The sequence below is a fragment of the Aythya ferina genome (genome assembly GCF_964211825.1).
Source record: "Aythya ferina genome assembly, contig: HAP1_SCAFFOLD_42, whole genome shotgun sequence".
Taxonomy (NCBI): Eukaryota; Metazoa; Chordata; class Aves; order Anseriformes; family Anatidae; genus Aythya; species Aythya ferina.
In genome coordinates this window covers 223,555-246,740 of record NW_028181459.1, presented here as the reverse complement: position 1 = coordinate 246,740, position 23,186 = coordinate 223,555, and the positions used below count along the sequence as shown (strand labels likewise).

The following is a 23,186-nucleotide window of genomic DNA, read 5'->3' as shown; positions in this document are numbered from 1 at the left end:
TTCCAGCTGTTAAAAGTGCGAGGGGTGGTAGACGAAGGGGCAACATCAAGTTTGTGTGTTGAAGGGGTGCTTGGTATTCACAAGAAGAAAGGGTGGAGGGACTAAAGTTGTAACGAAGTTGCTCTGAATGACCAAATTGAAAAGCCCAGGCTTCTCTTCGTAAGCCAAAGTGATCTGTAGACTACCAGAACACGTTGACTTAATCCATGGCATTCTTTGAAAGACTCAAGACCACATAAATGTGCTGTCTGTCCTTTTAGCTAAAAATACCCCAACTTTATGGGTTTGTGTTGCCACCTTTTGCCCTTCTGTTTTCCAGGATTGTTAAACCAGTAGTGAATTATGTAGCAGAAAGAAAACTGAGAAATGGCTTGTTAAAACACCTTGAGAAAAAATTGAATGGTGTCTTTATTTGTTAAGCCACCAAGTTGTGTTAATCTTGTGATATTTTAGTATGGAAGTCATGCAAGCCCACAGTTGGAAAGTTAGATCATGTTGTCACAGCTGGATCAGTTATTTTTCTCAGTTTCTATTGCTGTGCTGTCCAGAAGATTTTCTGTCCTCTAGAGCAAGGCTAAGTCTCTAGCATCTTTGATTTAAGCCAGCAGAGGTACAGCCTGATTGTAGTGGGGAAACAAATGCTCCTCACAAATTTATTTCCTAGTAGTAAAGCAAGATTGCAGGGATATTAATTTGCTGTCTTGGTTTAGTAAAGAATAGGAAACACAAGGGAAGAAGATGAAACAAAGGGAAGAAGGTGAAACAATTGGAATGACTGAATAACTTAACTGGAAATCTTACATGTATTTAATGTACCGCTGCCATTTGGATTATTTGGGGAGGGAAAAGAAAGTCTATAGGAAAATTACTTGGAACATCTGTGTGTCTATTCAGCACCTCATTTATAAGCTTGTTTTCTTAACTCTTGTTCTAGGAGTGCTTTCTGCGAACCAACATCATGCCAGCCCCGTCTGCTAATAGTAGGAAAAGAAGGGTACGGCCAGGTTTCTTACGTGGCACCCGCGGTGTTGCACGCTTTGGAGAAGTTTCCCGTTCACACCCTGGACCTTTCTGTTCTGCTTACAAACGTTGCACCGCCAGAAGAAATCTGCGGACAGGTACCTTTTTTTCTTTTTCTTCTCATCGGATTCACTGACTGTATGTAAAGGATCAATCGAGTTGCAAGTAAGGTGAGCAAAATTCATTGGTAATGGAGGTGGCCTTGTTTTAATGTGCTGGGATGTTTGCTTCTGTCTGAAAATCCCCTTTTCTTTTAGACAGCACCACAAACAATCTGGATGTTGTACATGTCCACATTTTCCATACCCAGTTTTACAGTGAGGCTGTTGCTAGCAGCTCAGGAAGCTGGGCGGTGTTGCTAATAAACATGTCTTCGTGGAAAGAAATGCTGCTCATGTCACTGGGATCCAGAAAGTAGTTCTCATTGCCTCCTAAGACTGTGTGCTCCCGGTAGATGGCTCTGTATCAGACTGCATGTCGGCTACTTTTTGTAGGCTTCTTCTAAATTATATTAGTAAGGCAACCAAGGTTTGGGGCTTCTGTTTATTTTGTTTTCGCACGGACATACACAACTTGTGCTGTTGCAGTATGTGCGATAAAAGCATTAACATTCAGAAAACACTTCATTTGCATGGTGATGTGGTTTTAACTAGAAAAAATGAACAGATTTGGTGTTTTTACTTTTAGGCAGGAAATCCATTTTCTTGTTTGGCATCACTACCTTAAAATATTTTTATCTTTAGTGGAAACGTTTGAGAGCCATACAAGTAAGGACAGACGTTACACGACTGAATACTGATGTGTCCCTTAAGCGGGACATTTCCTTTCTTTGTTATGCGATGATTGTGGCTGTGGCCATATAGCTACGGTGTCTAGCCACTGCCTGAATATATCCTTCCCATCTTCTGACTAGAGTTCTCCGAATACTGATAATCTGAAAGGGTGCACAGAGAAATTCCTTATGTGAATTGATGCTTGCCACTCTGTTCACGTAGTTTCATTTCACGGGGCAGTCAGATGGCTATGTAGCTATGTATTAAGAGGTTATTGTACGTGTTTTAGTTTTCTTACCCAAGCTTTCCTTTTCACTAGCTGATCCGAAATGCTCAGAAGACAGCACCAAGCACAATTTATGTCCCAGATATCCATTTATGGTGGGACAACGCTGGACCTGCCTTGAAACTTACTTTTCTAACTCTACTACGTAACATTCCAGCATTTTTGCCAGTTTTGCTGCTTGCTCCGTCTGATGTACGTCACTCAGATCTCCCAGAAGAGGTATTTGTCAATACTTTCCTTACTATTTCTTCAGTGTCTTGTAATTTATGAATGCTTTCAGCATCAAAATGCTGTGCTTTCTTAAATGCATGCTGTTATTACTCAGGCACCCTAACAAATCACTTAAAATTTGCTTAGAGAAAAAGAATACCGTGAAAGCATCTGCTTAAGGTTTTTTCTGAGTCAAGCAAGTGACTTTCACCCCCTTCTCACACATGCAAATAATAAATTAATACAATAATTCTGGTGGCTACAAAGTGGTTCAGTCAAGAATATGCAGTGCTTGAAATGACAAGAGGATGTTTTTACTGAAGAGATTTCTTCTGACAGTCTGCCATTCCATGCTATGTTGGGTAAACTGCTAATAATGCAATTTAGTAGAGAATTGAAACACTTTGATTAAAAAATACATAAATAAATCAGTTTCTTTCTTCATAGAGGCCAAAGCTTTCCAAGCTGGAAAGCTGAGTTCCAATTTCTGCTAAAGTAACTTTGGAATCAAATTCTAGTTGTATTCCTAAATAAACTGTAGTAAAAGTAGGTGCAGAACTTCATTGACTTCTGAGAGTTTACATTAAGGGAAGGTGCCCAAAACAGGACCACGCTGTTGTCATTCTGATGATTTGGTCTCAGTCATTGGGGGAAGAGAACGGGTCTTACCTAGACGTGTTTATTATCAACTGCTTTGAAAGTGCTTGAGTTCCCACAGAAGTTTTTGTACAGGCTGTAAATTCCTTCTAAAATAAGTAGTGAAATTCCTCACCTACCTTTTATTACTAGAACTTGAAAATGGAGGAAGACGTAGAGGTACTAGCTACTTCAGACACCTTTTGGTAGAGAAATAAAAACTCAGCAAAAAGCCCTCACTTGTCTGCTGAAGCCTTTCTCTTCCCTCTATAGCCATAAAGGTTCTAAGTAAAGGCTGCAGCAAGGCAAGTAAATACAAAGGAGGCGCTGTTGGATGTGGTGAAAGCCATTACTTTATCAGTGTAGCGTACAATCCCTTCAGCGAGCTTTAATTCTACAGGTGATTCTTAAAGGTGATATTTGAATTTGCTGTGCCAGCCTGTGAAAATGTAGCGTTTTAAGGCCAGGAAGATAACTTTTTTCAGTTTGTGTTCTTCAGGTTATTCTTAATTTGAAAAGGTACTCGTCTTTTTGGAATAGAAGATGAGTTTTTTGTGGCTTTAAATCTGAAATGTCTTTCCTCCTTCTGCTTTAGATGCAAAAATTATTTAATAAGGAATTTGGAGAAGTGTGCAATATTGAGTTGCCTGGTAGGGCAGAGAGAGCAGCCTTTTTTTGAGGACCTAATTCTAAAGGAAGTGGCTAAGCCTCCCGTAAAGAAAAGAGGTGAGGAGGATATGAGAAGTACATCTAAAACTTTCCTATCGAAGTTACTAGCTCTTTGGGCTTTGCTTTGGTGGTCATTTTCTGTCAGTAATTTGTCGTATGCTTGTATTTGAGTACTGTAAATTGGCTAATTTTTCCTGATGAATTGAAGTTGATTGGACATTGGAAGTTGTGCCTGTAGCACCACCAGCTGAGCCTCAGAAGCCACAAGAGGAAGAAGTAGGGATGCTGGAGGAGGAAGAGGAGGATACCTTGCGTGACCTTAGAATTTTCTTGAGGGACGTTACTCACAGACTTGCCACTGACAGACGTTTCAGGGAATTTGCAAAGCCCGTTGACCCACAGAAGGTAAAGTAGTGCTGATCCGTGTGTGTCTGTAACTTCTCAGTTTTCATACTTCTCAGCGTTTTGGGGAAGGTTCAACTTTGTTTTTAGGGCTGCACTGTAAGGATTTTGCAAGAAGCAGAGGCAGTGCTTTTACTTCTGCTGACTCTCAAATGTGTCTTATGGGATTATTCGCTTAAAGCCCTGGTTTCATTCTAAAAAGCCAGTCCAAATGCCAACACAGTTTGCTCGTGAAAAAGCTTTGATATGTAGGCGTGTCACAGCACTGAAAAGCACAGAGATCTTTCCTTACAATTACAAACAGTATTTACAGGACTACTTGAGTGAAGTCTGAAGCCCTTTCTTGGACTGTCAGTTCCTGTGGGAACAGGAATAGGAGCAGCAGTTTGTAAAAATAAGTTTTGACATCCTGTTCTCTGTTTCATCTGGAACTCCTCAATAGGAATCAACCATAAGTGCAGTGTGTTTTCTTTTTCCTCCAATTGGCTGCTTAGATGCCTTTTTCTCCTTAATTTATGAGATAAGCCTAAACTAGGGGCGTATATTTCAAAGACAGATGTAACTTGAATATACCTGCGGATCAGCAAAGTTGTCTTCATGTGGGCCTCCACTGGCTTTTCTTCCCCTTTTTTCCTAGGTTCTTGAGCTGTGAAAAATCTAGACAGATACATATGTCCTCATCTGAACTAGTCATTAGGCTCGTCTTCTGGTCTGAGGGAAGAAATGAGCACCTCAGGGCCCAGTTATCTCATTCTAAAGTAGATGCCTGCAATAGGTACTTCACAGGTGCAATTCATGCACCTTTTCCTCAATGTCGACAACAAAGAGAATGCCGGATGGCTTGCTCAGCTTTCACTGTTGTGATTTTCTGAAGCAAAGTGAAATGAATCTCCCACCCTCAGTGTTTCTTCTCTACCATGCACGTGCTTCTGACCTCCCTACTTCTTGTTGTCCTCTCGTGGCCGCTCTAATGAAAAAATGAAAAAGCCCTTCCATTTTTGAGAAGCAAACTGGTTAATTTCAGCATCTTCTGATGCATCGCAAATGTTCAGAGTTTTTAGGAAGTCGTTTATTTAAAGTCTTCAGAATAATTTTGGTAGACAGTGTGCAAGGTTAAGAAAACCTCTGAATGCTTGTATTTGATCTGCAGGTACCTGACTATGCCACAAGGATTAAAGAGCCGATGGATCTTTCAACAGTTCTGACTCAAATTGACTCGCGCCAGTACCTCGCTGCCGGAGACTAGCTGAAGGACATCGATCTAATCTGTAACAATGCCTTAGAGTACTACCCGGATCAAAGATCTACAGGTGAGGATGTGCTTTTTAGCCCTAGTTGAAAAAATCTGTCGAACGTATAGATGGATAAATGCTGTGTGCGGACAATAGACTTTGGATGGATTAGATGATTTTGGACGTCCACAGAGAACATCTCTTACCACATTGTAAATATGTTATCATTTTGCTACTTGGGCATGGAATTGTGATATAAGTGTTCCCAAGGAACTAGTGCTTTTGTTTTAATTAACTTCGATGTTGTTATGCTGAAAATATTCACTGAGAGAACCTTTCGGAACCAACCTATGAAGAAAGCAATTTTCTTCTGTGATCAAAAGAGTTTCATTGGTTGGTAGACAACATTCAGTTAAAGTGTGTAAAATTTCAGATAGTCACAGCGCCTATGTTTTGCAAGACACTGCATATTCAATGGTGAGGAACGAACTGGATACAGAGTTTAGACGACTTTGTGAACAAATTAAAGAATCTCGTGAGAAAAGAGGTACGTGCTTTAACGCTAAGGATTTGAAGACTTGTCTCTGCATTTGTAACTGAAAATGCATGACGAAGATCTTTGGTATCTATTCTTTCTTGCAAGGTCGCACCTCTGCAGTGTGTGCTCCATGCGACAACTCCAAGTCACCACAGCAGAACCCTGCTACTGAAGACGAGAAACCAGATGAAGAGAGTAATGAAAATGAGGAGATGCCAGCGGCACCTGTAGATGCCAGTACACCCATTTCTAATGGCAAGTTGCATTTTATTCAGCTGCTCTTGTCGTTCATACCTTCTCTGTTCTTGAGGCGCAACAGGTGTCTCTGATGCCTGGCTCTTTATGGCAGAGGTATTTTGTTTTCAAATTGACTTCCAAATGGGAGAGAGAAATCCAGAGGTCATTCATTCAATATAGCGATGAATTAAAGTTCAAAGAAAGTTGGTTCATTTGATGTACTCTTACTGGAACTTCATTTTGTAAACAGAACGACCCCCCACTCAAGGATATCACAGCTTCCCTCCCGTACTAAAAATGATAGTGCTCACCCTTGTAGGAGCAGCAATGTGAAGAAGGTCAAGGGCAGTAAGAAGGGTTCGAAGCTTTGATATAACAAGCCTTTCACTTTTTTTGACAGAGCTCCTAATAAGCATCTTTAGCAAGGCCTGGAGATGGGAGAAAAACTCAAACTAGATTTTAATTCTAGGATGTATAATGTCAAGCTTGACTGTTCCTCTGAACAGTCAATTGAATTAAATTTTTTTTTAATTTAAATTAATTAGTTTATTTTTTTTAATTTAAATTCAACTGAATTTAAAGTTTTGAATTTAAATTCCAATTGAATTTATTGAAAAAAATTCCAATTGAATTTAATGTTTTGTTGTTGTTGTTGTTTTTCACGAAACACTAAGTTTATGTGAAAGGTTTTGCTGCAATATCTTTTTGCCAAGGATATTAAGCTTAAGTTATCCACAAGAAAACGGTGGGGAAAGGGAAGTGGGGAAATGTCTGCCTGCCATTAGTTTCCCCACTACCAAGTCAGGAGGGTCAATTAAACTTGCGTGAGGCAGAATTTCTTTATCTGAATCTACGTGGTTCACATAAATATATTCTTGTTTCCTTCTTTCCCTAGGATTATTCTTCTCCCAGTATTGAATGTTTCAACGGACACCGTTTAAGATCAATGAGCAAAAGCATCCTGCGGTGTTCAGTCTCCAGCTTTGAAGAAAGTATGGCGATACTGAGGGGAAATGTCAAGAGAAGACGCTTTTCAAGGTACTGCATTTCTATATGTTCAATCTCTGTTCGATTTGTAGATTGAAAAGCAAGAGAGAAAGCATGTGCAGTGAGTTGTGGCCTGATAAACCTCCGGCTAAAATCAGCAGAGGCCTATGAGCATGCTGATGGCGTACCAGTACCTTAAAACTAGAATCCCTCTTCTCAGTGAAAGTCTTCCGCTTTTCTAAAAAAAACATGTTTTTTTCCCCAACCCCTTTGAGGTGTTGTTGTGGTTTAACCCGGCCGGCAGCTAAACACCACACAGCCCTTCTGCAACCCTCCCACCTCCCTCTCTGGGATGGGGGAGAGAAACGGGACAGTGAAGCCCGCGAGTTGAGATAAAGGCAGTTTATTAAGACAGGAAAATAATAATGATGATGATGATGATGATAGTACTGCTACTAGTAATGTGTACAAAACAAGTGATGTACAATGCAGTTGCTCACTACCCGCTGACCAGTGCCCAGCGTAACCCCTAGCAGCCCGGCTGCCCCGCCCTATCCATGGTGCAGCGTGTTGCCATAAGGCATAGAATTCTTTGGCCAGTTGGGGTCGGCCATCCTGAGTCTGTCCCCTCGCAGCTGTTGCTGTGCGCCGATTCTGATCGCCAGTAGGACAGTGAGACACCGAAAGGTCCTTGGCTTGTTGTAAGTACTGCTCTGCAGCAATTGAAACATCGGGGTGGTATCAGCACTCTTCTAAACATCCTTTCACACATTCTAAGCCAAAACATAGCAACCTACCCGCTACTAGGAGGAGAACTAACTCTGTCCTAACTGAAACCAGGACATGTATCTTTTCCACTTGGGTGCTATTGCTCATAATTTTGAGAATTCAACATGAGCAAGCTAGGAAATGTGGGTACATACAGAACCGCGTGTATATGGCACGCAACAGACTTGGGATGTGGATCCTGCGTGAGGCCTACAGGCTTCTCTTTGTATACCATGGAGCACTGGCTTGTAAACATGGTGAAATTTCCCATCCTTGATGGGTCTAATACAACAAGTCTTTTCTCCCTTCTCTGCCCTGTCCTCTTTCTTAATGTAGGCAGTTGAGAAAGCCAAAATTGGAACGAAAAAAAGAATATAACACAGGTAAGTGGCTGTAAGTCCCCGGGATACCTATTTGCGCTGGTTACTGAAGAGGATGGCACTTGGTCACTCCATGGCTTTCATTTGGCCCCAAAGCCTTCTGTAGTCAGCTGAATTCACTCCTCAGTGACTTTTCTGTGAAGAGAGGTAGGTGCAAATAGGAGATTTTATGAATTCCTTGGGGAGGGAGCAGTGTGAATTGCAGCTTGGTAGGCACAAAGCAAACTCTTCTAATTGTGCAAAGTAAATCGATACTTGATAACTTCAAACTTAGTTTTATAGTTGGCAACCACAAAAGTAAACCTTAGCTGTGATCCTAGCAGCACAGTGGTGTAGCTCTTCCCTTCCCCTTGTCCTCTTGGCTCTTTTAATGACAGTGCAAGCAACAAACCTGTGCCAAAGGGTGCTGTATGATAAACAATGGGCAGGCTTTTTTCTAAAAAGCACGAGTTTGAGTTATGTGGTGTTTGGGTGTTTCTCTTGAAACGATTCTTCCCTCCTTGAGCTGTTAGATCCTAATGCAGGAAATGGAAGTGCTGCATGCATAAACAGAGTAATCAAACATACACCTCTTAGGAAGAGGCTTGCAATGTCCTAGTGTTTGTTTTGAGCACTGTTAGATACAGTTTGACATGAATGGAGTGAAAACACCTTAGAGAAAGGTGTTGATTGTTCTCACTTTTCCAAGACAGAAATAACTGGAGTAGATTTCCCTCCTGCGTGGAACAAAAGTTGCACGTTTGTTTTTGTCTGGCTAGCTTTCAGTCTCTTTAAAAATTTCCCTACAGGTCCCAGTTTTAAGTAGACAGTTTAAACATGCAGAGCGATAAAGAAGTGGAATGCAGTGGTTGTGACAACAACTTCTGACCTGAAATGTAAAGAAAACTCAATCCACTTCAGGGTGCCTTTTTTGTTTGTCTGTTTCCATTTTACAAGAGCAACGGTGAAATAAGGAGAATCCCATCTTCACTGTTTCAAAATCCTTTGTTTCTGCGTTTCAGTCACCAGAACATTGAGGAGTAGAGCTGGTGCAAAAACTGTGAGACGAGTCCACGGAGAAAACAGGGACTTGGAGCTGCGCCGCAGCTGTAGAGTCGGACACAGTCGGTACTCGACTACTAACTCGTCCATTCTATTTGACAAACTTATGACAAAGTAAGTCATCTTTTCTTGCAGACCTCTTAGAATGATCTTTCTTAGCAAGCCTTTGCACTATGGCATGATGTTGGCCTCGACTTGCTCTTTAGTTTGACAGCAAAGAGGTATGGCTGCTCCTGGCATTTCCTTCCTGTTTACAGGGAGACACCGTTACCTGGCTAGATAAACAGATTGTCTTGAAGGTGCTATTTCAGCATATAAGAATTGATTTAAAAAACAACAACAACAACAACAAAAGTGCTTCATGGCTTGCTAGTTTTGTAATCTCACATTTCTCCAGGAATACTTGATTTGCTGCATTTCACCATTACACTCGTCAGCGCCGCTGATTCTGGTTTACCACTATTTGCATTGCAAATCTCCTTGTCCAAAGCTTAAACTGATGTATGCACTGCTTGAAAACAAAACCTGAAGTTGCAGAGCGGTAGACTCAAGTCATTATGTTAGCAGCTGTGTAACCATACTGCTTTCCAAACATAAGATGTCCAGCTTATTTTGTTTCTATGAAGAGTTTAAATGGCTCCCGTTAAGCAAAGATGTCCCCACACTGATACTTACTATTAAGCAAGGATTCCACCTCCTTTGGCTGAGGTCTGCTCCCTTACTCACATTGGAGCATTCATCCAAGTAGCCTGCAATTCCACACTCTCGGGGGAAAGTCCATAGAATAGAAAAGGTTCCTCCAGTCTCTTCCTCAGCCTTTTTTTGAAGCATGCAATAAAGCAAAACATTCACAGGCTGCCCTTCCATGCAAAACAAGGCAAATTAGTAAGACAGGAGCCACAAAACTGATTGTCCTTTAAAGTTAAAATGAGATTTGAAATAGATCAAGTTAGCAAGTGTTGTAAGTCTGTAGCTAAGTCTGGTTTTGCCAATGCAGCACAATTCCCTATCACGTAGCCAGAGCTGCTTCTGTAGCTCCAAGAAGCAAAACTGCTTTGACAAAATACCGTGTCATCAAAGCATTCGTTGGCTCAGTAGGCACGGCTCAGGTTCAACAAGTTTGTGAAAAAATGAGTACTAAATGAGTAAAAACACAGATGATTTAAAAAAAAATCAACAAGAAGCATCAAATCAAAAGAGATGTCCCTTATACCATTATGAGCAGAGAAGTCAACAGAACACAAGAGTAACCCTGTAAAAGGTTCTTCTTTTTTTTTTTTTTAATTACGCTTAAAGCTATACATTCACATCCATATTAAGAAATTATTGAAATTATTTGATTTTCAAAATGCTGAAGATCATTATCTTCCCAGCAACAGGAAACATTTGAACCCTTTTCCAAAAATCAGGATGTTTACTTAAATCCCAACCCTATGTCCCAGTTAGTAAAATACAGTTAATGTATTACTTGGCTGGGCAGCAGTTTAGAACTAATAGATATACACAAATATTTCAGTTTTAGTACATGCAAATAGGCAAATCTGAATGAGGTAATGGTGGCCAAAACCTGAAATTATTTTGCTGCAACCTCCTAAAGAATAAAACACTGAGACCATGAAGAAAAGACAAAAATCAAAATATTGACTAAGGAAGGAGAAAAAATGGCTTTGCATTTATACTGACAACAATATTCCAGAGCTTGAAACACAGCCTCTTTCCTAATATGTCATACCTTATAACTACCTCTCTTAGGAGTGATTACTATCACACATTCCAAAAGGAAAAAATGCCTCAGAGAACTCTAAAGGAGAAGTTAAAAAAGTGAAAAGTAAAGGAGAAGAGAGGATCTCCGTAAATGCTGCTCCCAGGAGGTCAGCACAGCATGGACCAATTCTCCAAGAAAATAGTTTAAATGCTAGAAATTTACTTTGTTTGCTTCAACATGATGCAGTCTATAGGACTCCCCAATACTTTCATTAACTAAATCAAACTGATGCCGATACGCCACACAGATCATATTGTCACTGTCTCCAGTAGGTCCATCCACCAGTGTCATAACCACTGGAGGGTCAGAAAAGCATATTTCCTATGAGATAAATAATAGTATTATTCTCTTTTTCAGGCTCTTAGTGTGAATATTGCATTACTCCATGAATTTACAAGGATGTAATCTAAGCAGAGAAGCATGATACAGAACAAGATGACAATTTAAGAAGTCTGAAATATTTATTTGGCATATCAATGATGGATCTCCATTGTATTGCTTTTCACTTACATCTGTCTGGAGGTTCCAGATGATAAAATGCATGCTCTTTGCCTTTTTCCTCCACTAGCTGAGTGCTGCCCAGTCTGTAAAAGTGATTAGTGATTAGATTACACATACCCAGATGTACTGGAACTCGTCTACTGGAGATTCAGGTAATGACGGCACAGAGCTGCTGGTTAAACTGTTGCATGGATTGTATTTCTTTGTGATGAGAAGTAGTTTGTTCCGAATAGCCACAACAATCCTCAGTTCACTGCCATGGTGGTATTAATGGCATACAAATGGCAGCCTAAGAAAAAAAAAAAGTTTAGGTTGTAAGTATTTGGGGTAAAGACTGTTTTTTTTTATTTTTTAATTTTTGTTCTGTATTTGTATGATGGTTAGTACAATTGGTATCTGATACCTGAGCACCACACAATTACAAACATCCCAACAGGATAATATTAAATTCTAGAAAAAGACAAAAGGCAGTAAGTCTTTTGAAAACTATTTTCCCCCTTACTCCTTTTGCAAGTAAAAGAGTAAATATATGTTTTTTTCTTTACTATTCTGCAGTTTCCAGCTTTCCAAGGAAGCTTGATGCTGAATATCGGAAAATGTTTACATCTACTAAAATAATCTGCAATACCCAAACTATTCTAAGCATTACTAATTAAAAAAGATTTGCCATTGTTCTTCTACCTCACAGTGACCTTTATTTCAGTCTTACATCCATGCGTAATTTTTCTTATACCCCTCAATCCTGAAAGCAACGTATCTGTTTTTCACCAGAGCTTTTCATCAGCAGTGATTGCCAAGTAACATGGTATTGTTTTACCAAGTTCTCAAATGATAGGCTGGACCGTACCCTATGTTATTTTCACACATAAGCTTAAAGTTTGAATTAACTGTCCAGAGATAAAACTAAAGGTGAATACCTACAACAGCCTCAAGGGAGCTAATAAACCCTGGCAACTACTGGCACAATACCACAGTGGACACTTTTCATACAAGATAATAAAGCTACCTTTTGTTCTCTCCAATTTATTTTCTCTGCAGTCATATTTGCTTCTTATCATCTGCTTTGTTTCTATATCTTCTTGGACAGCACTCAATCTGAAGACAAGGAGACAAGAGTCTTTTCCTGAACATGGAGAAAGTCAGGAAACAGCAAATTAGAAAAAGACAGTGGTGGTTTGAAATTAATACTTCCAAAGAGATGAATCACCTAACAGACAGCATTGCCATAAAAGCAAAGTTAAACAATTTTGCTTCTCTGAGTGTAAGCAGCAATGTGACAGGAAGACTGCTTGTGAACTCTATCTAGACTCTACAGTTCCAGTAAGCAACCCTTTCAGTTCACTAGCAGAGTTTCCCATCAGATGGTGCTGCGGCAATAAATAATAGGAGCCTCAAAACAGTGAAACCTACACTGCTAGAAGACGGTGAAAATACGACAGATACAAACTAAAGGCAAGGGAAGAAGGGTTAACTTTAAATTCTGGAACCATCCAGCCTAGCAGCTGATACCTGGATCCTTAACAGAGTCTGAAAACCTTTTGGATGCGGACTGGTTTTGCTTATCAGTTCTTCAAAGTTAGGCAAGTTAGGTTCAAGGCATATTCCAACTGCAAAAATAGCACAGCATCCACCACCACGGCTAAATGTTTTTCTCCACAAAGATAGACGTGAGCGGAATACACAACTCCGAAATTTAAAATAAATAAATAAATAAATGACACACTACTATTTGCAGTTGGAAATAAGCTATTGTTAAGAGTAGTTTCTTAACTAAAAGCCAAGTTTCTTAAAATGCAAGTAAAACAAGATTTTCTGACAAAAGTATACTCTCTTACTAGTCTAGCTGGTATAGCTGGAAACATAAGCACGCTTTCTTAATATACATGTATAGTCAGTGTGGATCCAACCGTAAATACAAAAGTAAGATCACATGTGCTGCCTTCAATTCTGATAATAGATAAACATGAATCAGGGCAGCTTCTGGAACCTTTATGACCTTCTTTTCCCATAGAAAGTGTAAGAGAAAAGAAGATGCAATGGTTCCTTAAGTCCACCACAACTTGAAACACTGATCAACCAGCAAATTCTTACCGTCAACACCGATAAAAGGAAAATGAAATACATGCAATCTCTCTCTTTTCAAGAACGTACGTACAAGAATGCGTGCTTCCATGAATGAGTTCATGGAGGAAGAATGGCAAGCAAAATTCACCCTTTTGAAAGGAAGGCTAGAAAGCATAAGCTAAATCAAATGTTCAAGAACAGCGTTACTACTCATTAATTCAGCTCTGCCTCTTTGTCAGGTGTGTCCTATAGGATGCATCCTAGAGATTGCACTCCTCAATGCGTTCCTCTTTCAGGATACTAGTTGTTTTGCAAATGTCCCAAATAACCCCACTGCGGTGTTACATCTGTGGCTGCTCATGAAACTGACTATCAGCCAAGCTTTTCTTTGGTGTCGTTTTTTTTAAGAGTTTTTCTTCACCTCCTACAGACTTGATTATTCCAAGTGAAGGAGCTCTTCCTCCTTCCCCCTCACCATGTCTAGGTGTTTCACAAAATAAGTTGTAGCAAAAAAATAAACAAACATGTTTGGAGGACAAAGTGGATCCACTTCTATAACTCATCTCTCATTACTAAGACAAATTTAATCAACATTAGAAAAGAGAGCACTGCTACCAAAGCAATTTCTGCACCTGTCATTAATACCACACGTATTGTTGGTGCCTGAAATACCCCCTTCTTTTGGTATGCTGACCTGAAAACTCTCAGTGATAGCATTATCTTCAGTTCTAGTTTCACTGTTAACATTTCCTCTCTCTCAGAAATGCAGAGGGTACTAGAAAGCAGTAGAAACAGGATTTTCTTCTGAAATGAGCTACCTTAAAGTGATCTCAAACCTGGTTGTTAGAACTGAGTGCTGGATAATACCACATTCTATGGGAACATTTTCATAACACAAACATCAGTCTTTCTACTTGAGTCTTAAAATACCAGTTCTACATCGATGCACTTGAAGTACATCAGAAGGACACATTTAAAGTACATACAAAGTTAACCTTTTAATATATTACTGTATCCTAAAAACCCATAGAGTCTTTAATACCAATTTGTACACCCAATATAAGATTGCTTTTACCCATCTAACATTTAACTAGACTAAGGCATAGTCTGAAAATAAAGGGCAATGAGAACTTCCACTCCAGATCTCAGTTTCACTATGGTATACAAATACAAAACAAGAGGCAAGGATACTAGCAAGAACGAAAGTCCTTTCTCTCCTCTAAATGATTCAGAAAGCACCCACATCAGCATTCAAAAATCTCTTCAACTTTTTACACAAAAACTCTTTATCAAAATATGCTTGAAGCATCATGAATTGATGCCAGTAATGCCTAATCCTGTTACCTCAAAATGGCTTGTAACATCTCTCTCTTCAGGTTTAACCAATCAACACAGCGTTTTGACTATTAAATGCAATTATCTATTCTAGAAGTTTCATAAACTAAGCTTCAGATACAACTACCCTTTTCAGATCTTCAAAAATGTCACCCACCCGCCAGGTGTCTTCAGAGATGACTGCAAATGCCTCTCAGGTAATCTCAGCTGGTTCTGCAAGGGTTCCAGGATGAATTTCATCAGGTCCAGCCAAAATGGGCAACTCCCAATGATATGAAAGGAACCACATTTTACCCTTAGCTTGGGTAAATGTCACTTCAGCTAATATTGAGCAAACAGACATAATGTGGTAAAAAACAATAAAACAACCAGATTTCTAATTATTTTATCCGTGTTACACATACAGATCCTGTTCTTGCACTGTGCGTATTCACTTCACAGACTTTTGGGTAAAAAGTACCTAACTGAAAAAGCGCATATTTTAGGGACATTTAATCCTTTTGAAATGAGGGTAAAAAAAAAAAAAAAAAGTTGTTTGGACAGACGGGTTTTAAGTTGTGTTTTTGTTTTGTTTTGTTTTTTTTATACCAGAATATTCAAGAGAATGTAATCTATAGCACTAGAATGTGGTTACACTTCACAGAACAAAAACCAGTAACACATTTGGTAGAACAGTGACAGCATAAGTAATTTCCTCCATGTTTTTGTACAACTGAACAAACACATTATTCAGCTAGGTAGATTTCCAGAGTGTTGAGTTCTAAGAGTAGCTGGAGACCATCTATATACTGGTGGATGACAAATCTGACATGCACCAGTAATGTCTACCTTCAGCCCAGAAAGTTAATCATATCCTGTGCTGCACAAAAAGAAGTGTGACCTGGAAGGTCAAGGGAAGTGATACTCCCCCACTCCACACTGCCCCTGTAAGATACAACCTGGAGTACTGGGTTCAGCTCAGGTGCCCCCAGCACAAGAAGGACATGGACCTGTTAAAGTGGATCCAGAGAAGGGTCACAAAAATGAGGGCTGGAACACCTACAAGAAAGGCTGAGAAAGCTGTGTTCTTTTAACCTGGATAAAAGAAGGCTCTGAGGAAATGTTATTGTGGCCTTTCAATACTTAAAGGAGGCTTATAAGAAAGAGAGAGAGAGACATTTTACAAGGGCACGTAGTGACAGCACAAGGCGTAATAGTTTCAAACAGAAAGATGGTAGATTTAGCAAAGAATTTATTCCTTATATCTAATCTATGAGAGTGGTGAGGCACTGGAACAGGTTGCCCAGAGAAGATGTGGATGTCCCATCTCCTGAAGTGTTCAAGGTCAGGCTGGATGAGGCTTTGGGCAACCTCATCTACTGAAAGATGTACCTGACCATGGCAGGGAGGTCGGACTAAAAGGTCTTGAAAAGTTGTTTCCAACCAAAACCATTTGATGATTCAATATGGCCAGTTTCAGGTTTGCTCTGAAGCATGATTCTGAGCATCTAGAGATTTTTTTCCACACCTTTTAGAAAAACAAGCAAACAAACAACAAACAGTACTTGTTGTATGCACTCTCTTATTCTAAATGAGGCATCTAATGCACTTGCCACTGATAAAAATATGATTACCTCAAGACACTTACAAACCCTAAAGCCATAGGGCATGTAAGTAAGCAGCCCAGGGGAAATCAGCAAAGGGAAAGTAGTGGAAAGATCTGAAAAGGAGAACAATAAACTCAGAGCTCAAAAACCTAATTACAATAATTAAGAATAGCTATGTGATGTGACAAAAGGTGATTATATAAATCTAGTGCTGTGGGAATTAAAATTCTACAGCATGCTTCCAAGTTAAAAAACAAAAACAACTCTTAAAGAAAAGCACCTAAGGCATTCCCTTCTACTGGTATGTCTGCCAAATAAACAGTTAAACAGACATTCAAATAAGAACCAAATAACAAGGACCTCTCCTACCTTCGTCTGTTCAGGCAATCAAAAGATCCAGAGCTTCCAACACATGCATCTGCTTTATTTGGAGAGTTTTATCAAATTCTTGAACTGATGGCTGACCATCTGAAAAAGAAAACACACATATTTCTTTAAAATTCTGCTAAAATTTGGTAGTCAATGGTTCTAACTATTTCTTTCTAATAAAATAAGTCTTGTTTTTTCTCACGAAAATGAAACATTCTGCACAAAGTTCGTATGTATGCTGCAGCATCATAACCAGTACTTCCTTATAGGAGTGCTTTATCATTGCCATGGATGAAATTATGCAACTGAAGCCTGAAAGGGACCTTTCTTTCGAAAGTCTGAAAATTTTCACTGATAACTAACTTCATTCCCTTAGTCCCAATGGCCTTATGTGGCACACAGAAGATAAGAGGTCAAACTAGTAAAAGCACTGCTATGGAAGAAAGAGGCTTTCATCACCACATAAGCCTTGTGCTTCATGTTCATTAGTATCATCAAGGGCTAAAAAATCCAGACGCTCCTTGAGTTTGGGTTTGACTTCATAAATCTTTTCAGATGGCCAAGATAACAGCATCTGAAATAACAAAACATTCAGAAATCTGCACAAAAATTGGCTCCAAATAAGAATTCTGATGCAGAGGAAAAATCTGCAGCTAGATTACATAAACGTAATAGATTCACTTGGATTGGTACTCTCCTTGCAGGTGAGGACTTACCAATTACCTAAACAGAGCTTATGAACATTTATTTTGAAGAAAATGGTCAGATACAAAAATAATTGACACAAGAACACAGCATCATTTACTAACCATCAATTAACAAGATGCCAGCGTCTGTAGAAACCAGCAAGGACTGGCCCCAGGAATCTGCACAGACAACTTCATGAGGAAAATTACTGCAGAAAGATTGGGACTCCCAAGGCTATGATGTAACATAAGGGATACATATTAATTATGCTAAGAAATACTGACCATATAGAACACGAATGAGATAAGACAGTGACATGTAAGAACACGTAAATACTTTTGGCAGGGTACATTTCTTAAAAGTATATTTTTTGAATTTGAAATAACAAAATCTAATTAATTTTCTTGCAGAGAAATACTCTCCCTCCCAATTGGATTTGGAGACTAATAAGTATGATACACTCTTGGAACACTGGAATTAAAACCCAAGCAGCTGATATTCAGTGCAACCCTGGAAATTTCTTATTAAACAATTAAAATACAGACTTAAAATATATGCACCACCATGCATATACAGTTTGATTTCATTTCATGGTTCATTTGTGATATTTAGACATGGTACTGCTAAAACTAACTTTCCCCCAAATTGTTCTTTTGTCATGTGTTCTCTGTACTTACCTCCTAAGTTCTGTCCCCTCTCCCCTCTCTTCTCTAATATTAAGTATTAAGCTGCAGTCTGAAATTCTACAAGCACCTCTGAAGCTTCTATATATAAGATGCACCTAGAAAAGTGTAATTTACATTTTTCACTCCTATGCCTTGTAAAAAAAATGTAGTTACAGGAAATAAAAACACAACTAAATTTTGCTTTAAACTTGATAAAGATGTTAAAATAATCAAAAGATGATTGGTTATAGAAAATATTATGTTTTTTTGTTTGTTTGTTTTGTTTTGTTTTTTCTTTCATGGAATATGCTCAGATATAAAAATATCCAGACTTGCATTAGCATGAGAAGTACTACTACCTTCAGGCTCATCCTTTATTCATTTCCTATGGGCTGAAGAATCACTTTAACACACTATACGTTACAACTTTGCTGCTATAGTATCTAATCAGAAAAGTAAATAAACAATATATACAACTGATATACAGTGCTATGCTCAATTGAATTTAGTGGTGTTTTTTTTTTTTGGAACTCTCCTTACACAAATGGGTTCACTCACCTCCTTTTTACAGAAGCTGGTGGTTGCCAGGGTAGGTGGTGTATCCCCTTTCAAAGTGGTTTTCAATTTCAGCACCTAATACAAACAGGTATTTTAATTAAATTAAGCTTTTGTCACTAATATATAACCTAAAGCCTAAGAAGAAAGGACAACTTAGGATGACAAAGTAGTTTACAGCTTGGAATTGCTATTACAGTTACTAAGAAAGAAGGGGAATTATCTATACCCTGAAGAAAGACTGCACTGATCACTATGGAGCTGCAGCCAAAGCCTACATAGCTTATAAAAAAAAAGGAAGCTCAAAATATGAAGTGTCCAACATAGTAATCAACAGAACGACAGCATGAAATCATAGAACGGCTTGGGCTGGAAGGGACCTCAAAGATCATCCAGTTCCAACCACCCTGCCATAGGCAGGGACACCACTCACTAGATCAGGTTGCTCAGGGCCTTGTCCAGTCTGGTCATGAACTGATTAAGGAGATATTGGGGAGGCATTGGGGAGGCAAGGACAATCCCCAGACATGGACTGTATATCTCGAAACAAGACACTGAAACTCATGATAAGGAAGCGGCAGACGGACAGAGAAACAAACGTAAGGACTATAAATCTCAAAACTGGACATTGGAATTCATTATAAAGATACAACAAACGGAAGAATTGGCAACAACCAGCTCTCGCAATAAAGAAACCTGCCAATTCAGCAAATTCCTGACCAAAGGTGAAAAGTACACTGTGAGGAAGACTCGGGGTCTTCCTCCCAAAGACCCCTGCCCACGTCCCAAAGACCCCTGCCCACAATTCTTGGAAGGCTCTACGCAGGCGCAAGGTGCCAAAAGGCTAATTAGCATGAGAAGCGAGGGAAGGCGGGGATAGGTAATGCATATGTATAGGTGCTTGTAGAATATTGATAGATTGATTGTATAAATTCAAGACTGCTTTCCGCTTTAGGTATGCACGATAGGTGGAGAGATCCCCCGTGCATCCAGCGCTGCAATAAAGAATATACCGCTTAAAGGAATTTCGGCTTCGATCTTTGAATCAATCTGGCACCCCAGATGGGACGACCTCTCTGCCGGACCGCAGGACCCGCTGGGGACAGGACTCCCTAGGGTACCCCCGGGATTTCCCGGAGGGACTCCTCGACTCACCGGATCACTGCGGAGGCAGACAAGGACCCCATCATTGTAAGTGAGTATATTCTTTATTCTGGTTTGGTTTTCTGGTAGACCGGTCATCTGGGACTGTCCAGTAAGTCGGAAGGTGACTTCTGCAGGACAGTATTTGGTATATACTTTGTGGTTAGTACCACAAGTATATCTGGGGACCTTGGGGTCCATCTGTATCTGGAACTGTCTGTAAGTCAGAAGGTGATCTTCTGCGAGGCAGTGTTTGGTATATACTTTGTGGTAAGCACCGTAAGTATATTTGGGGACCTTAAGGAAAGAGCTCGCTTTAAGGTCCATCTGGAATTGTGTTGTCTATTTCGGTTTTCTGACTCATGGAGTATGGTATTTAACTTTGGTTATTGTTACTGTGATTTTGGCTATTTTTCTGGTGGTAATAGTAGGTTCGTGGCATTGTTATAAGAGAGATATCGTTACGGTGTTACACAGTTCGGTTTTCTGACTTATCGCATGTGGAATTTGACTCTGACTATTGTTATTGTGATTTTGGCAATATTGCTGGTAATAGTAGTTTTGTGACATCGCTACTGAAAGATAATGCGTGCCCGTATTTTTGTGAGTGATACGTTTTGTGATACGCTTTTGCAAGTAACATGTGTATTCTGAAACTGTAAACTGGAAAATGGGGGGGCAAACAAGCAGTGAAATTTTAAAGAAAAGTGTGTTAGGATGTGTTTTAAGTCATTGGAAGGATATTGGAGGATCTGCCGGTGGAAGTGTGAACAGGAAAACATTGATAAAATATCGTAATCAGTGGTGGCCGCTTTATAAGCTGGAATGTGGAGAAAAGTGGCCCCTAAATGGAACTTTAAACTATAATATTTTGCTACAGTTAATGTTGTTTTTTGAGAAGCAGAACAGGATGAAATGCTGTATACTGATGTTTCAGCATCTTGGTGGGAAAAGGTACGGAATTAAGTTGGCCCCTGACTGAGCCTTTGATGATGGCATTAGAGAAGTACAGGCTGGAGAAAGATAAAGGAAGTGTTAAAAGGGTTGTTGAAAGTGTTAAAGGTGTTTGAAGTTGAATGAGCAGGGAAAGAGGATGTAGGAATGATAATAGTTCTGCCTCTGCCCGAGGCAGAGATCTTAAAATCATGGGTGTTAGCCCTTTGGGGCAAAGGGACCATGATGGGTCCCAGAGAGTTGTCACAGAAACAGAAAACCAGTTAACTCTTAAAACAACCTGAGTTCATGTGCGAGCTCAGATTGCCGATGGGACCGCTCAGGGAACTGTGGACAATTGCATTCCCCTGACCGACCCCCACTAAGACCCTAATCATCCCGAAAATTATGAACGGTTAAGTAAATACTAAAATCTGGATGAATTGGGAATTGAGAATATGCTTCCAACAAGGTCTAAAAGAAACCCCTATGGAGTTTTTAGACCAACTCTGAAATGTAATGAAAATAAATAAATAAATAAATAAAACAAAACGGTTTGGACCTGGCTTCGGAGGACAAATTGACTAGCCTTTTCCTAGGGTAATTGACCCCTGATTTCAACAGGAATAATGGGGACCTGGGGAATCTACCCTAGCGGATCCTCCACTGGTTATAATGAAGTTAGGGGAGGAATGGAAGTGAAATTTCTTATTGATATGGGGCAACGTATTCAGTTCTAAATCAAGCATTAATGCCTTCACAGAATTATTATGTTAGGGTAAAAGGTGTGTTGTGGTTTAACCCGGCCGGCGGGGAGAGAGATGGGGGGTGAGGCCCGTGAGTTGAGATAAAGACAGTTTAATAAGACAAAATAATAATAATAATAATAATACAATGATGATAATGGTACCACTGCTAGTGGTGTGTGCAAACAGGTGATGCACAATGCAATTGCTCGCCACCCGCTGACCGATGCCCAGCCTAGCCCCGAGCAGTCCGGCCCCCTCCCCCTGGCTAGCCACCCCTATGTATTGTTTAGCCTGACATCAGATGGTATTAGCCTGACATCAGATGGTATGGAATACCCCTTTGGCTAGTTTGGGTCACCTGTCCTGGGTCTGTCCCCTCCCAGCTCTTACTGCACCCCCAGCCTGCCTGTTGGCAGGACAGAGCAAGAAGCTGAGATGTCCTTAGCTTGGTATAAGCACTGCTCTGCAACAATTAAAATATCAGGGTGTTATCAGCACTCTTCTCATCCTAAGCCAAAACATAGCATTCTACCAGCTACTAGGAAGAAAATTAACTCTGTTCTAACTGAAACCAGGACAAGGTGTAACCGAAAAGGCTTATTTTTGTGAACCTTTGAAGTACAAGTTACGGAAACAATGGAGCATACACAGATTTTTATATATGCCTAACTCCTCATGGGCACTCTTAGGTAGAGATTTATTAGAGCAAGTAGGAGCAGAAATTGTTTTTGAAAAAGGGAAAATGGAATTAAGTATAGGAGAAGAACAACTAACAAATGTGTTAAGTTTGGCACTAATACAAACTGACCCTAAAAGTGAAATACCTTTAGAGATCACAGATCAAGTATGTCCAGGAGTTTGGGCTACTGAAACCCCTGAAAGAGGTAAAAATGTGACCTTAATAATTATTAAATTAAAGCCAGGAGAGAAACCCATTAAGGTTAAGTAATATCCTTAGAGGATAGAAGATAGGAAAGGAATTAAAGAGATAATTAATAAATTTTTACAGTATGGATTATTGATTGAATGCGAATCAGAATACAATGCACGCATATTGCCAATTAAAAAGGCAGATGAAAAAGCTATAGGCTAGTTCAGGATTTGAGGGCCATAAATAAAATCACTGAGGAAATATATCCAGTAGTGGCAAACCCTTATACTTTGCTGACTAAATTAAAGAATAGTCAAGTCTGGTTTACCGTACTGGATTTAAAAGATGCCTTCTTCTGCCTAGGCTTAGCCACAGAAAGCCAAAACCTATTTGCCTTTGAATGGGAAAATCCCGATTCAGGCAGAAAGACGCAGCTTACGTGGACATTACTACCTCAAGGATTCAAGAATAGCCCCACTATTTTTGGAAACCAATTAGCAAGGGAACTCGAAACATGGATGCCTCCGGACACTGAAGGTGCTTTGTTACAATATGTAGATGATCTCTTAATAGCTACTGAGACTAAAGGGAGTTGTATTCAATGGACTATAAGTCGTCTTAATTTTCTGGGTTTAAATGGATATCAAGTCTCTTGACAGAAAGTCCAGCTGGCTCAACAAAGTGTGACCTATCTGGGATTTGAAATTTCGGAAGGACAATGAGAACTAGGAACTGGACATAAGGAAGTCATTTGCCAGACTCCAGAACCTCAAATGGTAAAGGA

The 23,186-nt window shown here is 39.7% G+C and overlaps 1 protein-coding gene and 1 long non-coding RNA gene across 2 annotated transcripts in view; one reads left to right on the top strand and one right to left on the bottom strand.

The window, feature by feature from the left end:
• LOC311428314 (GTPase-activating Rap/Ran-GAP domain-like protein 3) overlaps positions 1–18,786 on the bottom strand; it is a 78,854-nt gene extending 60,068 nt beyond the window's left edge. The window contains exons 1-5 of the mRNA XM_084539832.1: positions 18,710–18,786; positions 18,164–18,267; positions 17,259–17,720; positions 16,800–16,898; positions 12,452–12,568 (exon numbers count right to left, since the gene is read on the bottom strand). Of these exons, the coding sequence (XP_084395958.1) occupies positions 12,452–12,503 (52 nt within the window). The 5' untranslated portion in view covers positions 12,504–12,568; positions 16,800–16,898; positions 17,259–17,720; positions 18,164–18,267; positions 18,710–18,786. The remainder of the gene's footprint in view (positions 1–12,451; positions 12,569–16,799; positions 16,899–17,258; positions 17,721–18,163; positions 18,268–18,709) is intronic.
• On the top strand, positions 5,674–7,033 carry LOC311428343. The gene is made up of 3 exons (XR_014687651.1): positions 5,674–5,775; positions 5,872–6,021; positions 6,899–7,033. It is a non-coding gene; the product is annotated as an uncharacterized lncRNA (long non-coding RNA).
• Positions 18,787–23,186: the final 4,400 nt, after the last annotated feature.